Below are 18,071 nucleotides of genomic sequence, written 5' to 3' on the forward strand. Positions count from 1 at the left end.
CAATAGACCTGACAGAACAACAGATGTGCAGGTTGGGGGAAACCTGGGAAATAGTGACCATAAAGTAATAACCTTCATAGATTCAAATCACCCAAGTGTTAGAGAGATGGGATGAAACTGAACTCGGCACCGTGAGCCCTATAGCAGCGTATGGGGTTGCCATTAGGGTGGAAACAAAGGACATGACGACTGCAGACTTTTTGTTGTTTTTGAACTGCCTTGGTCAATTATGAATCATGTAAAAAATTGTATTGTATTTTTTTTCTTCCATAGATCTCAGCCCAGGAGAGTCGGAGGAAGAAAAAGGAATATGTGGAGTGTCTAGAAAAGAAGTGAGTTATGAAATGTGTGTAGATCTCGCTCCAGTCACTGGGTACAGTACCGGGATACAGCGCCCTGTATGTTGCCCTGATGTTTATCAGCTGTGTCTCCTAGTTCCATTGTTCATGTTATCTATCAGTGTGGTTTCTGTGTCACCGCATATCACTCCACCTGTGTGCCTTCCTCAGCGTCCATTGTGCATGATGTCTGCGCTGCTGTCTTGTAGGGTGGAAACCTTCACGTCACAGAACAGTGAGCTGTGGAAAAAGGTGGAGAATCTAGAGAACGCCAACAGGTAAGATGTACATGTTTAGGTACCTCGTACGAGGAAGTCGGTGAGCGGCGGCACTATATACTGTATGCATTTTGCAATACATGATCCTTTTTTTGCATGTGTGCAGCATCATTACAGTACAGAGGTTCTGGCCACTGCAAGGTAGTTTAAGGCCACCATGGCATGTCATACTTTAAATGGTTGATCCCAACTGGATCTGACTGTAGATGACCAGTCAGAAAGAATTAAAGGATGACCCTTGGATTTCAGATGCGGATTTGAAGTTTGCACTGCAGAGCCTCTCATTTTCCACCTGAAATAAGTGACAAGCTATTTATTTCCATAGAGGATGGAAATATGCACAGAAGTGTTCCTATGCGTTTGAATGGAGTTGAAGAAACAACCTTCACATGCATGGGAGATGCACTGAAATGTACATGTCTGTATGAAGACATATACAGCAAACAGAGGCACGCAGTAGGTCCCCGTAGACATCTTTTAGTGGTGTATTAGTTGAGTTACCTGCATCCGTATTATGACTGTGCATGAGGCCTGTGACACAGTAAAGGGAGTTGTATGGGGAGGCAGATATTTTCCTCCCAGTGTGTGCTGCCGGACTGATTAGCGGCCTGGTGGCGTCAAACACTGGACTGGACTCATGTGCCGGTCCGGGTTTTGACAACACCTAGCTGCCTTTAAAAGACAGCTGGGTTCAGCAGAAAGGTTCTCTGTATTGGGATCTGAGGCTTGTGCTGGGTTAGGAGGTCTGAGACCAGTGTGAGGGGAAACAGGCCGCCTAAAGTCTGTTCATGGACTCTGTAAGGCAGAACTGCCAGCTAGGTGTAAACGAACACCAAAACCAAAAGGTGACTTTTTTGTGTTGAATGTGACTTTATGTTGCCAAGAGTGTGAATAAACACAGAACTGTTTGATTTAAGAACTGGTTGGTGCCTCTATACTGCATCCGCTTATTCTGTCTACCAGAACGAATCCCCACATGCCTTAACCCTCTAAGGACCCATGACGTACATGTACGTCATCTCTGGCAGTGACAAAGAACAGAAGTACATGTATGTCATGGTGATTGGGCGGGTGCAGGAGCTGCGCCCGCCCGATGAGTGGCAGGGGGCCGGCAGTCACTGATAGCCGGACCCCTGCTGCATGCGCCAGCATCGGTGAAATTACTGATGCTGACGTATTAACCACTGCACAGCTGCGGTCAGCTCTGACCATGTGCGATGTCCATGCAGGGAGGAAGTAGCCATCGGGTCCCCGCGCTGCTGTGACGGGGGCCCGATGGCATGGAAGGCAGCACGATGCCTTACAGCCAATGCATGACAATACCGAAGTATTGTAATGCATTGTAAGGGGGATCCGACCCCCAAAAGTTGCAGTCCCAGAGTGGGACAAAAAATAGTTTAAAAAAAAGTAAAAAAAAGAAAGTAAAAAAAAAAATTTAAAGTATCAAGTAAAAAAATATAAAACACTGTCAAAAAAATTAAATTTAAACTGTGCTAAATAAACCATTTTTTTGTCACCTTACATCACTAAAAGTGCAACACCTAGCGATCAAAAAGGCGTATACCCCCCAAAATAGTACCAATCTAACCGTCACCTCATCCCACAAAAAATGAGTCGCTACCTAAGACAATCGCCCCAAAAATAAAAAAAAATATGGCTCAGAATATGGAGACACTAAAACATTGTTTTTTTTGTTTACAAAATGCTGTTATTGTGTAAAACGTAAGTAAATAAAAAAAGTATACATATTAGGTATTGCCGTGTCCGTAACAACCTGCTCTATAAAAATATCACATGACCTAAACCCTCAGGTGACCGCCGCAAAAAAAAAAAAAAAAAAAGTCAAAAAAGCCATACATCACAAAAAGTGTAATAGCAAGCGATCAAAAAGTCATATGCACCCCAAAATAGTGCCAATCAAACTGTCATCTTATCCCACAAAAATTATAGCCTACCTAAGACAATCGCCCAAAAACTGAAAAAAAACTATGGCTCTCAGAATATAGACACTAAAACATGATTTATTTATTTTTCAAAAATAATATTGTGTAAAACTTAAATAAATAAAAAAAAGTATACATATTAGGTATTGCCACATCCGTAACGACCCCTCAGGTGAACACTCAAAAAATTAAAATAAAAACTGTGCTAAAAAAACATTATTTTGTTGTCTCCTTACATCACTACAAGTGCAACACCAAGTGATCAAAAAGTCATATGCACCCCAAAATAGTGCCAACCAAACCGTCATCTCTTCCCGCAAAAATTATACCCTACCTAAGACAATCGCCATAGAATGTGGAGATACTAAAAAATATTTTTTTTTCAAATGCTTTGTTATGTAAAACTGAAACAAACAACAACAAAAAGTAGTCCTATTTGGTATTGTCGCGTCCGTAACAACCTGCTCTAGAAAAATAACAAATGAATGTTGTAAATAACAAAAAATAAAAACGGTGCCAAAACAGCAATTTTTTGTTACCTTGCCTCACAAAAAGTGTAATATAGAGCAACCAAAAATCATATGTACCATAAAAATGTCACCTTATCCCAAAATGGGTTCACTTTTTTGGAGTTTCTACTCTAGGGGGGCTTCAAATGGGACATGGTGTCAAAAAACCAGTCCAGCAAAATCTGCCTTCCAAAAACCATATTGCGTTCCTTTCCTACTGCACAATGCTGTGTGCCCGTACAGCAGTTTACGACCACATATGGGGTGTTTATGTAAACTGCAGAATCAGGGCCATAAATATTGAGTTTTGTTTGGCTGTTAGCCCTTGCTTTGTAGCTGGAAAAAAAAGGATTAAAATTGAAAATCTGGCAAAAAAGTGAAATTCTGAAATTTCATCTGTATTTTTCATTAATTCTTGTGGAACACCTAAAGGGTTAACAAAGTTTGTAAAATCTGTTTTGTATACCATGAGGGGTGTCGTTTTTAAAATAGGGTCACCTTTTTGGAGTTTCTACTCTAGGGGTGCATCAGGGGGTCTTCAAATGTGACATGGCAGCTTAACATTATCCCAGTGAAATCTGCTTTCCAAAAACCATATGGCGTTCCTTTCCTTCTGTGCAATGCCGTGTGGCTGTACAGGAGTTTACGACCACATATAGGCTGTTTCTGTAAACTACAGAATTAGGGCAATAAATATTGAGTTTTTTAGTTGTTAACCCTTGCTTTGTTAGTGGAAAAAAAATGATTAAAATGGAAAATCGGGCAAAAAAGTGAAATTCTGAAATTTCATCTCCATTTTCCATTAATTCTTGTGGAACACCTAAAGGGTTAACAAAGTTTTTAAAATCAGTTTTGAATACCTTGAGGGGTGTAGTTTCTAAAATGGGGTCATTTTTGGGTGGTTTCTATTATGTAAGCTTCACAAAGTGACTTCAGACCTGAACTGGTCCTTAAAAAATGGGTTTGGGAAATTTTCATAAAAATTTCAAGATTTGCTTCTTAACTTCTAAACCTTATAACGTTCCCAAAAAATAAAATGCCAATCACAAAATGATCCAAATATGTAGTAGACATATGGGGAATGTAAAGTAATAACTATTTTTGGAGGTATTATATCTATTATAAAAGTAGAGAAATTGAAATGTGGAAATTTGGTATTTTTTTTTAGAAATAAAAATTATTTTTTTTAACTCAATTTTACCACTATCATGAAGTACAATATGTGACGAGAAAACAATAAAGCGTTTTAAAGTTATCACCACATAAAGTGACACGTCAGATTTTCAAAAAATGGCCTGGTCCTTAAGGTGAAATATGGCAGGGTCCTTAAGGGGTTAAGCATGCACACAGAAATGTCAATATCATAAACGACAATAACATCATCTCTGTGACTCTGCTTGAAACCAATACCAACGGGGCATTTCTGAAACAAATCCCAGACCAAGGGAAAACGCGCCAGAGAATCAATACCTCCTAAACAATAGTAAACTTAAATTGCCACCCAGCATCTACCGCTCTGCGGTTTATTTCCAACTACAAGACACAGTGTTGTAGTATTTTATTGACATTAAAATGTGTCTTATTTTTAACAAGAACAAACTTTACTGAAGTTTGGAAACTAAAAGGAAAAAATAGTCAAATGTTTACTGGGTGTATTGGGTCATGCTGGAAGATGTATAACAAGTCTTTGTCTCCGAGCGAGGACAGACTGGGCAAGCAAGGGAAGTCTGTGTGTGAAGAACACGGGATTGTAGTGCCATCTGCTGTTGACAAATTGCAATGACTTGCTAAGAAGTCTTCATCTCATTCTTAGTTAGGGCTCGTTCACACGACCGCGTGAAGCCCGTACCACAAATTGCGGTCCGCAATGCACGGGCACCGACCGTCGCCCAGCAGCATGGGGATCGTGGACCCATTCACTTGAATGGGTCCGCGATCCCTCCGTTTCGCAAAAAGATAGAGCATGTTCTATCTTTTAGCGGTGCAGGGGCACGGAACGGAAACCCAGAAAGCACTCTGTAGTGCTTCGTTCCGTGCTTCCGTTCTGCATCTCCAGATGTGTGGACCCATTGAAGTGAATGGGTCTGCATCTGTGATGCGGAATTCACACAGAACGGTACCCGTGTATTGCGGATCCGCAAATGCGGTCCGCAATACGGCAACAGGCAGCACACGTTTGTGTGAACGAGCCCTTATACAGTATATGTTTCTGGCAAAGCTTGACGTCATTATAGGACAGGGATGGCTAACCTCTGGCACCTCCAGCTGTGGTGAAACTACGAGTCCCAGCATGCTCCATTCATTTCTAAAGAGTTCTTAGAACAGCCAAGCAAGTGTGCATCTTGGGAGTTGTAGTTTTACCACAGATGGAGTGCCGGACGTTAGCCATCACAGCTATAGGGGGTGCTGAGGTTGTAGATGCATCCAGGCCTTGGTGCTTGAAGGAGCCCAATGGTCTCCTCTACCCAATACTGAATGTTGGAGGTGGGGGGGAAGGAGGGTTTGCAGAGTTTGTATCAGGACCCACAATCTTCAAGCTGCCCCTGTGATAACTAGCTGGTTTTACCATTCAGGAGCCTGGGAAAGCTGGGTTATTTGGGACAGCATGGAATCTCACTCAAGTTGTATTCTGATCCCCAGGTCTCTGCTGCAGCAGTTACAGAAGCTCCAGGCTTTAGTGACAGGAAAAGTGCCAAGACCCTGCAAACTTGCAGCAACCCAGACAGGAACTTGTCTTATGGTAGGTCGTATGATAAGATGACCTGTGTGATGCTGTAACAATATGGGAGCTGTCCTTTATCACCTTTGGATTTTGGAGACCTCCTGTTATTTGTGGAAATGTCTTGTGTGTGACATTTGTGGACTGAAGAGTCCTTGCTCTTATCTGTATGATATGGAGCTCTGTGTACTTTATAATGTGTCATACGCCATTTTCTGGAGTGTGTACATACATTATATATACTTACATATACGGTATGTGCTCCATTCGATCTAGTAATCTCAAATTGTGCCTGTTCAGGATTACTGGTTCTGTACAGATGATGCTATTATTAACAGTCTGGATATTACAGAACTGGAAACTGAGTTAGTGAACCATTGACTGTTCTCCAGAATGTCTATACCACTTACTGTGTTCTCCAGAGTGTCTACACCACTGAGTGTGTTCTCCAGAGTGTCTACACCACTGATTGCGTTCTCCAGAGTGTCTACACCACTGAGTGTGTTCTCCAGAGTGTCTACACCACTGATTGCGTTCTCCAGAGTGTATACACCACTGAGTGTGTTCTCCAGAGTGTATACACCACTGAGTGTGTTCTCCAGAGTGTCTACACCACTGAGTGTGTTCTCCAGAGTGTCTACACCACTGATTGTGTTCTCCAGAGTGTCTACACCACTGATTGCGTTCTCCAGAGTGTCCTCACCAATAATTGTGTTCTGCAGAGTGCCTGCCCCACTCAATGTGTTAGCCAGAGTGTCTACACCACTGATTGTCTTCTCCAGAGTGTCTGCACCACTGATTGTGTTCTCCAGAGTGTCTGCACCACTGATTGTGTTCTCCAGAATGTCTGCATCACTGATTGTGTTCTCTAGAGTGTCTAGACCACTGGTCGTGTTCTCAAGAGTGTCTACACCATTCATTGTGTTCTGCAGAGTGTCTACACCACTGATTATGTTCTCCAGAGTGTCTACACCATTCATTGTGTTCTCCAGAGTGTCTACACCACTGAGTGTGTTCTCCAGAGTGTCTGCACCACTGAGTGTGTTCTCCAGAGTGTCTACACCACTGATTGCGTTCTCTAGAGTGTCTACACCAATAATTGTGTTCTGCAGGGTGCCTGCCCCACTCAATGTGTTAGCCAGAGTGTCTACAGCACTGATTGTCTTCTCCAGAGTGTCTGCACCACTGATTGTGTTCTCCAGAATGTCTGCATCACTGATTGTGTTCTCTAGACCACTGATTATGTTCTCCAGAGTGTCTACACCATTCATTGTGTTCTCCAGAGTGTCTACACCACTGAGTGTGTTCTCCAGTGTGTCTACACCACTGAGTGTGTTCTCCAGAGTGTCTACACCACTGAGTGTGTTCTCCAGAGTGTCTACACCACTGAGTGTGTTCTCCAGAGTGTCTACACCACTGAGTGTGTTCTCCAGAGTGTCTACACCACTGAGTGTGTTCTCCAGAGTGTCTACACCACTGAGTGTGTTCTCCAGAGTGTCTACACCACTGAGTGTGTTCTCCAGAGTGTCTACACCACTGAGTGTGTTCTCCAGAGTGTCTACACCACTGAGTGTGTTCTCCAGAGTGTCTACACCACTGAGTGTGTTCTCCAGAGTGTCTACCACTGAGTGTTCTCCAGAGTGTCTACACCACTGAGTGTGTTCTCCAGAGTGTCTACACCACTGAGTGTGTTCTCCAGAGTGTCTACACCACTGATTGTGTTCTCCAGAGTCTCTGCACCACTTATTGTGTTCTCCAGAGTGTCTACACCACTCATTACATTCTCCAGATTGTCAACACCACTGATTTTGTTCTCCAGAGTGTTTACACCACTGAGTGTGTTTTCCAGAGTATCTGCACCACTGATTGTTTTATCCAGAATGCCTGCACTACTGATTGTGTTCTCCGGAGTGCCTGCACCACTGACTGTGTTCCAGACAGTGCCTGCACCACTGATTGGGTACTCCTAGAGTGCCTGCACCGGCGACTATATTCACTGACTGACTATGTTCACTGACTGTGTTCTCCAGAGTGTGTGCACCACTGATTGTGTTATTCAGAGTATCTACACCACGGATGTGTTCTCCAGAATGTCTGCACCACTGATTGTGTTATCCAGAATGCCTGCACCACTGATTGTGTTTCATACAGTGCCTGCATCACTGACTGGGTACTCCTAGAGTGCCTGCACCGGCGACTATGTTCTCTAAAGTTCCTGCACCACGAGTGTCTTCTCCAGAGTGCCTGCAGACTGTATTCTCCAGAGTTCCTGTACCACTGACCACTGGAGTGTGTACATACATTATATATACTTACATATACGGTATGTGCTCCATTCAATATAGTAATCTCAAACTGTGCCTGTTCAGGATTACTGGTTCTGTACAGATGATGCTATTATTACCAGTCTGGATATTACAGAACTGGAAACCATTGACTGTGTTCTCCAGAATGTCTGCACCACTCACTATGTTCTCCAGAGTGTCTGCACCACTGATTGTCTTCTTCAGAGTGTCTGCACCATTGATGTGTTCCCCAGAGTGCCTGCACCACTGACTGTGTTCTGCTATAGTGCCTGACCACTGACTATTTACTCCTAGAGTGCCTGCACCACTGACTTTGTTCTGCTATAGTGCCTGACCGCTGACTATTTACTCCTAGAGTGCCTGCACCACTGACTGTGTTCTGCTATAGTGCCTGACCACTGACTATTTACTCCTAGAGTGCCTGCACCACTGACTTTGTTCTGCTATAGTGCCTGACCGCTGACTATTTACTCCTAGAGTGCCTGCACCACTGACTGTGTTCTGCTATAGTGCCTGACCACTGACTATTTACTCCTAGAGTGCCTGCACCACTCACTGTGTTCTGCTATAGTGCCTGACCACTGACTATTTACTCCTAGAGTGCCTGCACCACTCACTGTGTTCTCCAGAGTGCCTGCACCACTGACTGTGTTCCCCAGAGTGCCTGCACCACTGACTGTGTTCTCTATAGTGCCTGACCACTGACTATTTACTCCTAGAGTGCCTGCACCACTCACTGTGTTCTCTATAGTGCCTGCACCACTCACTGTGTTCTCCAGAAAATGCCCAAAATCCATAAAATACAGATGTCTAATATTTTTTTACAATTTTTATTGAGTTCAACACTCGCTCCAAATCCATATGCACTATACTTTGGGAGGGAGCTTAGTCCATTCAGCCTACCAATTATAATTATAACATTTATAATACCCCCTTCCACCTTTGCATCTACAGCCATACAAGAATCTTCATCTCTGGTTGCAGTCTCTTTTGTATGCATGTGTATTAATAGGCCTCTATGGTGCTGTCCCTTCATGTCTCGCCCTGAACTTTCCACTGCGGGTTTATTTTAACACATAATGATTTACAAATTCGGGTTACCTCTAAACTAACATACTATAACCAGCCTCTTGTTTGCATGCTGTCTCTCTGACATCTTTCTCCTCTCTGCAGGTTGTCGTATTGTGCTTTATTCTTGCCTTTGGTTCCATGATTCCATCCTTCCCAGAGTTCTCTTCGGGGTCTCAGACAGTGAAATCAGCCCCTCTATTGGCACCTGACCTGTATACCCTCAGCCAGAGTAAGACACCTCAATGAGCAAAGATCTTTCACTACTTTTCCTCTTAAAGGGCATCTGTCAGCAGATTTGTACCTATGACACTGGCTGACCTGTTACATGTTCACTTGGCAGCTGAAGGCGTCTGTGTTGGTCCCATGTTCATATGTGTCCGCATTGCTGAGAAACATGATGTTTTAATAAATGCAAATGAACCTCTACGAGCAACAGGGGCGTTACTGTTACTCCTAGAGGCTCTGCTGTCTCTGCAACTGCCGCATCCTCTGCACTTTGATTGACAGGGCCAGGCAGTGTAGGCGTATGACTGCCTGGCCCTGCCGATCAAAGTGGAGAGGGCTCTGCAGTTGCAGAGAGAGCAGAGTCTCTAGGTGTAATGCCAACACCTCTGTTGCTCCTAGAAGCTAATTTGCATATATTAAGACATCATTTTTCTCAGCAATGCGGGCACATATGAACATGGGACCAACACAGACGCCTTCAGCTGGCAAGTGAACATGTAACAGGTCAGCCAGTGTCATAGGTACAAATCTGCTGACAGAGGCCCTTTCACCTGCGTGTAAACATGAGATTTTGCATGTGGATAAAGCCAACTTGAGTGGGACCCTATGGGAAAGCCCTGCTGCTCTGATGACTTTAATCTTCATGATCTTGTCTTCCTCGGTATAAGTTGTGCCAAAGGTGTCTGGCAGTCACATACCTCCTCCTCCATAGAAATAACAAGCCCCTTAGACTGCGCTAGTTAAGCAAGTTTATAGGGATGTAGCGAAGGACTGATGCCAGCAGAACTTTAGTTTGGTCTACAAGTATTAGTTGGAGACCAAGACTGGTTGCTTTTCATGACATACGAATGGCTTCTGTTTTTGAAGGTTCTCAGATACTTGTAGGGATTATGGGATTTTTATAGACTTCCTATCAGAACTTTAAAAAAGAAAACTTCCCCTCCCATCAGGTTTGGAAAAGCTGATAAATGGGAACAGTAGCTGCTCAGCATATAGACGGAAGTTATTAGGGGCTCCTTAATTATACACTTCCTTCTACTTTTCCATCAGAAAATAATCATCTCACAGCTTGAAATCTTATAGCTGAATCAGGTTGAAAAGCATGTTAATTAAATCGCTATCTATTCCAGTTAATATCTGATGAAACCTCTTTTGACCTCCATCAGTCATTGAAAAATGGTTGAAGTAAACCGACAGTGGCAAGATATCAGGTTTGGATTGCTTGCAACTGACGGATCGCAGTCGCTGTAAAATTGAGAGTCAAAACTTGACTCCATTCGCGTTCATTGTGTTGCAGTGTACATACAGTAGCTTCGTGTGATATGACCAACATCAACCCTTAGCCCGCAGGAATGGATGTAGAATGAAAGTTGGAAGGCGCGTAACTTTTCATTATAGAAATAATTACGTTTTACTTGCTGGGAGGACCCAGCATGCCAGTGCATTACAAAGGAAGCCTATTAAATTTCAGTGGGCACTGTGTAATGCTTCGTTTCTCCTGCGGTGGTGCTGTAGAGAAAGTGAACATTTGCCGAAACAGATTAGAGCTGATCGCCGAGAATCCCACCAGCAGTAAACCCTTTGATTAGCTTATTGTGGGGGGTCTTTTCAAACTAAAAAGTGTCGTACAAAGTGGAGACACTATATGTAAACTCATTGCATACTTGTTTCCTGCAATCTGGGGCAGATCACCAATGGAGACATATGAATTCATAGGTGCGGGAAGAACAAACTGGGGTATGCTTCTATCAAAGAATCAGGGGCAGACTGGCCATAGACTTTACAGGGAAATTTCCCAGTGGTCCGATGCCCAAGGGGGCCACCGAACCCTTCCTGTGGCCGCCGGCCAGGTACATAATGATCTGATGCTCTCAGCTTTAATGCTGGGAGCCTCAAGTACGTATGCACCTGGCCATTTTGTGCAAGTGCCCTCCTGAACTCAACTGCACATCCTCAGGACGATGATACAGTTGAGTTGTCTGGTGAGGGTGGCAGTATTTTGTGCGGCACTGTGGTATTTGGTTCTGCTGAAGCAGTATTTTGTGCACTATGGTATTGCAGGCCCTGCCTACTTGTGTTTCCCCATCTTTTGTACTTTTTTACCCGCCTACAACATGCGGCAATTTTTAGATTTTTTTCAGGATAAATTTAGGTTCCCAGTCCGTCCCTGCACAGAATAGGTTATGCTGGATAGCCATAGGTTGCAGACCGCAATTCTAACACAGAATATGGGCCTAAGTGAGTTAAAAAACTCTCAAATTTGATGGAAATTATTCTTTTCTATAAGTGTTGTCCGTGCGTGTATGAAATGTATAGCAAATACCATCATCTCGGAAAGGGTCACTTTTGATCTGCACCTAAACCATATAAATGTCTCATGTTGAATCCAGTTGACTTGATGTACCCTACAGAACTGGTCATCTAGTTTAATGGCCAAATTTCTAACGCCACTCTGACTACATAGAAGCAATAATGCAAGACCTCCAGGTTGTTTGATGTCATCTACGAAATGCTTTCATGTGAAACTGACAATACCATAAACGATGATAGATGAGGGCTAAAAACTTTTTATATGTATGGGTAACTTTTTATAATATGGGTAATTAAAGGGGTTATCCCTTGGAAAGGATAGATGATAAATAATGGAACAGTTCTGAGATTGGGGTCCTTCAATCACATCTCTGAATGGAGTGGTAGCATGTCTGTCCACCACTCCATTCACTTCTCAGCCCCATAGAATGAATGAAGCAGTGGAGCAACATGCCCTACTGCTCCACTCAGAGAGGGATTGGGATTGTTGGAGGTCCCAGTAGTCCACCCCCACCCCCTATCCAATATTTATCAGCTATCCTGTGGATCAGTGATAAATACTTTTATATAGGATAACCCTTTTAAGTATAGAACTTTGTATTTCTTCATAACTTATATTGGGGATTTTTACAATGTGTATATATATTTATTTATTTATTTATTTTCAGTCCGCTCCCGAAGCCTCTTGTCCTACGATGAAGGAGCTGGAGTTTCAGCAGAGGATGCCACCACAGCTTTGGGAGACCACAGAAAATGGACCTCTGACGCAGCATCTCTCAGCAACCATCTCGAAAACATGGCTCACGAAAGGGACAAGTACTTTGGACAGACAGAACGGAAGAACCAGACACATGGAAGATTCACAGAGCAGGAAGAGGGGTGCGTCGTCACTTTTGTCTTGGGTTTAACAAATTTAGATCCACTGCTGAGTGGGCGCCTTAGAATATATTTAGCTTTAATTCAAATAGTCTTATAAAGTGTGTTAGACCATTAATAGCAAAGCAATAAAACGAGGCACATGAATAGTTCAGTGGAGACACCAACACCATACAAGGTCTCAGATGTCTGGTAATATCCTGAAACCCCTTTGGCATTCTTTGCAGCCTTCTGCAACTCTCTAGCAAAGTGCTGATTCAAGGAAGGCATTCATTGAAATGGTCCTTTGCAATTATTCCAAATGATTACGTTCTTTGATGAGACTGGTAGAAGCCCTTTAGACTGCCCGATGTTTGGGTAGATTTTCGCAAACAAGCATTCATACACTCTGCCGGTATAAAGGTGCTGCTGATTACCCGCTATCAGATATTGGTGCAAAAGACACGTTGGACCTATTGGATTTCAAGAAACAGGCCATCACTAGAGATCCTGGTGGCAGCTTATTCCCCTCTTCCTATTCAGAATACATGTATGTTTGGTCGAGCATATGTGTATGTGGGGGGAATGGGGTCGGCCAACCTAATTCCTAGAGTAAGCAATATCCGTTGCTTGTTTTCACACCTCTTTCAGATTTATTTGTGAACTACTATTCCCAACCTCCAGGACTTCTTATTCCAATTTCTGCTCGAGAGTTACGGAAATCATAGTTTCTGACTTAGTCGTTAGTGTCGCTGTGTGCGAAGCTTCAGGCCGCGTTATGTAAACGTGTGACGACCTGTCCTATGTGATGAATTCACAGTTAACCGTGACCTTTTTCTCTTTCACAGGGGCAGAAGTTCTGAGTTCTTGTAGAGTTGGGGCCAAAGGGAGAGGGATCGAAAGCTGAGCACTATACATGGGTGGAGCAGGGAAAAAAATTCTGGAATCAGAGACTAAAACATTATGGTGATCCCAGGACAAAATCTCAACCCCCAACAGATTTAGGCCTGCAATGTAATATGTGCACAGACTTTGATTGTGAACCCGAAGCTGACACAACTGCCCTTCTTGTGCCCGAGGCAATGAGTGTGGATGGAGAGACTGACTGCGGCTTCTTCTGTACACCAAAGGAGTATGTGAATGCTCAATCTTCCATCTTGCACTATAAGAAAACCAATTTTCCTCACTCGTAGATAAGACTTTATGGAAAGCAAACAGAAAACAGTCAATAATCCCCATTTGTTGCCAGGAAATGACTTTTTTTTAGCTGTCGACGACTCTAAATAGTGCCCTGCTCTGCTCATCATCTTACCGGCCTGGACCCCTCTCCTTGGCCCCTGCGGCCCCTCTGTCCATGTACAGAACACACCTGGATCTCTGGAGAAGATTGTTAGTTAACGCAAGCTTTGTATGCACGGATACAGATTTATATGCTTCTTCTTCTCATCTCAACTCTCTGCCTGCTTCAGTCAAGCAAAATAATAAAAACAAAAAACAAAAAAAAAAAACAAGAGCATCAGCAGTAAGTCTCCGGTGTGAGTCACTGAACGGGGAGGGAGGCAAAAAACAGGTTGAAGCTGAAAAAGAGGAAAGGGAGCGGGAGAATAATGCAAAATTGAACGCCGATGCTACATTATGCATGGAAGCAATAAAAAGGTGCAATGTGTGCAACCAACTTGTCTAGCTGAGCAGCAAGGGGTTAACGGTCGGCTGCAGATGTGGAAAAGTCAGTGAGCAGTCACTCTAGTAATTCATAATCATCCTTTCTGCTGCTGACAGATCACATTCACCTAATGAGATCAGGCATCGCTTCAGCGACTAGAGGAGCAGCAGCCTCTCCCAGCCTTTGTACGGCCTCCACCGAAGGACTCTTGTGTAGTCTGTACTAGGGGCACTATTACATGATTATCCATGACCATGAGCATTAATACTGAAACAAATTCCTACTATATTTACTGCAAAAAGTTTACCGTTACCTCTAATGATCAGCTAGTGCCAGTCATACATGTAGGAAGCTGTCCTGTATGAGTCCCTTCTCTTGGCTATAGCAATACTAGACAGTACGGCCACCTCCATAAACAGTAAAATCAATGATACACAATGCCATGATATAGTGCTCAAATAATACCACCATATAATGCTTAAATACCGTATTTTGTGGACTATAAGACGCATCAGACTATAAAACACACCTAGGATTTAGAGGAGGAAAATAAAAAAAATATTTTTCAACAGACCCCATTCTTTATCAGACCCCAAGATTTGACCCCCAAGCTCCATCAGCCTCAGATCAGACCCCCCAACCTCTATCTGCCTCAGATCAGACTCACATCAGAATAGAATCCCACCTCACCTCCCACCTCCAGATGGCGCTGCCACTTTGCTGATCCAAGACTCAACACTCCCTGGTCTTCTTCCAGCCCGCACTGCAGTGAAACCTAATGTCGCACAACGTCAGGTCATAGTGCACGCATATGTGCACTACGTACTGACTCTGTACGCAATCAGGACACAGTGCAGAGCGAGGCCTGGAAGAAGACCAGGGAGGGTGAGTACTGCTGACACAGTGCTTCCCTCACCGCTCCCTGCGCTTTTTGCATACTAGTGACCGCTTGCATAATGAAAGAGGTCACTAGCATTTGGACTATAAGACGCACTGCCATATTTACCTCACTTTTTATAGTCCAAAAAATGTGGTAATTACACTATACAGTGCTCTAGCAATTCTATCATACAGTGCTCAAGTGATACCACCATGCAGTTCTTAAATGATACCACCATACAGTGCTCTAATAATACCCACATGTAATGCTTAAAGGGAACCTGTCACCGGGATTTTGTGTATAGGGCTGAGGACATGGGTTGCTAGATGGCCGCTAGCACATCCGCAATACCCAGCCCCCATAGCTCTGTGTGCTTTTATTGCTTAAAAAAAACGATTTGATACATATGCAAATTACCCTGAGATGAGTCCTGTACGTGAGATGAGTCAGGGACAGGACTCATCTCATGTTAATTTGCATATGTATCAAATCGTTTTTTTCCACAATAAAAGCACACAGAGCTATGGGGACTGGGTATTGCGGATGTGCTAGCGGCCATCTAGCAACCCATGTCCTCAGCTCTATACCCAAAATCCCGGTGACAGGTTCCCTTTAAATAAATCCACCATACAGTGCTCAAACAATTCCATCATATAGTGCTTAAAGGGAACCTGTCACCAGTTTTATGGTGTCCTAACTAAGGGCAACATAAATAAGTGAGTGATTCTCTTAGCAAAATGCTGGTTCACTTTCTTTAATTGACCCAGTCAATCTGCCAACATCTTGTATTGAAAAGCTCCAGCTGATAATGATGAGTCCTGAATATTCATGAGCTCCTGACTCTCCCCGCCTACCTGCTGCTGATTGACAGTTATTTTCCATATGAATCAGCAGCAGGTGGACAGGGGAGTGGCTATAGCTCTGAATAAAAAAAACACGCTGGACTCAATGACATCATGCTTGACTCAAATCCACTCATTAGCATGCGGCATGTGGCATCTTTGTGTGTATATTATGAGGTAACCATCTGTCACACCAGTAAGTGAATACATCTAAGGTACTTTTTAGTAGTTAATGATTGTATATAATTAGTTAGATTATAATCAAATATCCACATGACAGGTTCCCTTTAAATAATACCAACATATGGTGCTCAGACAATACCAAAATACAGTGTTCAACTAAGCACACTATATAATACAGAAAAATACTAACATACAGTGCTCAAATGACTCCACTATACAGTACTCAAAACCAGCATATAGTGTTCAAATAATATTATTATACACTGCTCAAATAATTCCCCCATACTGTTCTCAAATAATTCTATAAAAAAATAATTCAAACATACAGTGCTTATATAATTCCTTTGTACAGTGCTCAAATAATTACCCCGCAGAGTGCTCAAATTTTACCAATATACAGTGGTCGAATAACATCCATACGTATAGCAGTGCTATATAAAGTCCAAATAATACTTCTTTATAATAAGATTTGTGATGGACAGAAGCCTCGAGTGCCAGGCCATCTGGGACACCCCTTCAGCAGGCGTGACTAATGCGCACTATATGACCACATAGGCTGCACACCCATAAGGCTGGCTCATACACAAGACATCTGTGTAGCATTCTATACAAAAATTCAGGTGAGTACATGGGAATCTAGCAAAGCAAGTGCAAGGGTAAAGTGGTGCCATTGTCCATTGCAGTTGAATAAATGAAAGCAGCAATCTCACTTGTTACTAAGGCCAACTTTCAATTTTTCCTATGTCCTAGTTTTGAGAACTGTCCCCAAATTTGTTTCTCATCTATATCCAGAACCCCTATGTGGACAGGCCGGTTCTAAAGCTGAACATTTCCAGATGGATTATAGCAGAAATCATGTATAAAGGCCCCTTAAAGAGTCTTTCCCCACCAGACACTTATAGCCATGATAGGAGATAAGTGTCTGATCGTCAGGGTTTCATTTACTGGGGGCCCCACTAATCATAGGGTCATATATTCCCTCATTTTGATGGATCAGTTGTGCATGTCCACATTCAGCTATCTCCGTCAATCCAATAGAGTTGAATGGAGCAGCCATATGTAATCGCTGCTTCATATAAATAGGGGAACAAGGGACCCCCCTTCTAAATATCAATGTGTGCCCCAGCACACATTGATATGGAGCAAAGAAAACATCCAACCCAAAACGCCATCTTGTGACAGTTTGGACATACTGCAATTCCAGCAACATTGGCAAACAGGGTATGGAGGAATGGATGTACAGATCATGGAAAGGAGATGGAGGACAAACAAGCACCAAGCCCTCTTCTCTGAGGTGTTAAGGGGGTATGAGCAGAACACAGCAAATCATAAAAATGTTCTAATGTGAGAGCTATCTTATGATAGATAGATAAATAGATATGATAAATAGATATGACAGATAGATATATAGATAGATGATAGATAGATAGATAGATAGATAGATATGAGATACATAGATAAATAGATAAATAGATGATAGATACATAGATGATAGAAAGATAGATATGAGATACATATCTAGATAGATAGATAATAAATAGAGTGATAGATTAGTCCAAATTAGAGTATGATACAGTGATCAGGATTGGAGTATTTAGTAATCTGAATTCGAGTGCTATTTAAACTGGAGTGCTTAGTATGTGATCAGGATTGGAGTGCTTAGTGTGTGATGAGGATTGCAGTGCTTAGAATGTGATCCGGATTGGAGAGCTTAGTGTGTGATCAGGATTGTAGTGCTTAGTGTGTGTTCAGGATTGGAGTGCTTAGTGTGTCATCAGGATTGTAGTGCTTAGTATGTGATCCGGATTGGAGTGTTTAGTGTGTGATCAGGATTGTAGTGCTTAGTATGTGATCAGGATTGTAGTGCTAAGTGTGTCATCAGGATTGGAGTGCTTAGTGTGTCATCAGGATTGTAGTGCTTAGTATGTGATCAGGATTGTAGTGCTAAG

The 18,071-nt window shown here is 42.8% G+C and overlaps 1 protein-coding gene across 2 annotated transcripts in view; it reads left to right on the forward strand.

Annotated features, from left to right (window-relative positions):
* Window positions 1-14,066, forward strand: part of CREB3L1 (cAMP responsive element binding protein 3 like 1) — a 63,035-nt gene extending 48,969 nt beyond the window's left edge. Inside the window, exons 7-12 of one of the 2 annotated variants that reach the window (XM_044269562.1) lie at window positions 274-332; window positions 548-616; window positions 5,709-5,808; window positions 9,267-9,393; window positions 12,368-12,578; window positions 13,403-14,066. In XM_044269562.1, coding sequence (XP_044125497.1) covers window positions 274-332; window positions 548-616; window positions 5,709-5,808; window positions 9,267-9,393; window positions 12,368-12,578; window positions 13,403-13,427 — 591 coding nt within the window. In that variant the 3' untranslated portion in view covers window positions 13,428-14,066. The remainder of the gene's footprint in view (window positions 1-273; window positions 333-547; window positions 617-5,708; window positions 5,809-9,266; window positions 9,394-12,367; window positions 12,579-13,402) is intronic. The other variant, XM_044269563.1, reaches the window with a different exon arrangement.
* The last annotated feature ends 4,005 nt before the right edge of the window (window positions 14,067-18,071 follow it).

Source organism: Bufo gargarizans, chromosome 10, assembly GCF_014858855.1.
Source record: "Bufo gargarizans isolate SCDJY-AF-19 chromosome 10, ASM1485885v1, whole genome shotgun sequence".
In the NCBI taxonomy this organism is placed as follows: domain Eukaryota; kingdom Metazoa; phylum Chordata; class Amphibia; order Anura; family Bufonidae; genus Bufo; species Bufo gargarizans.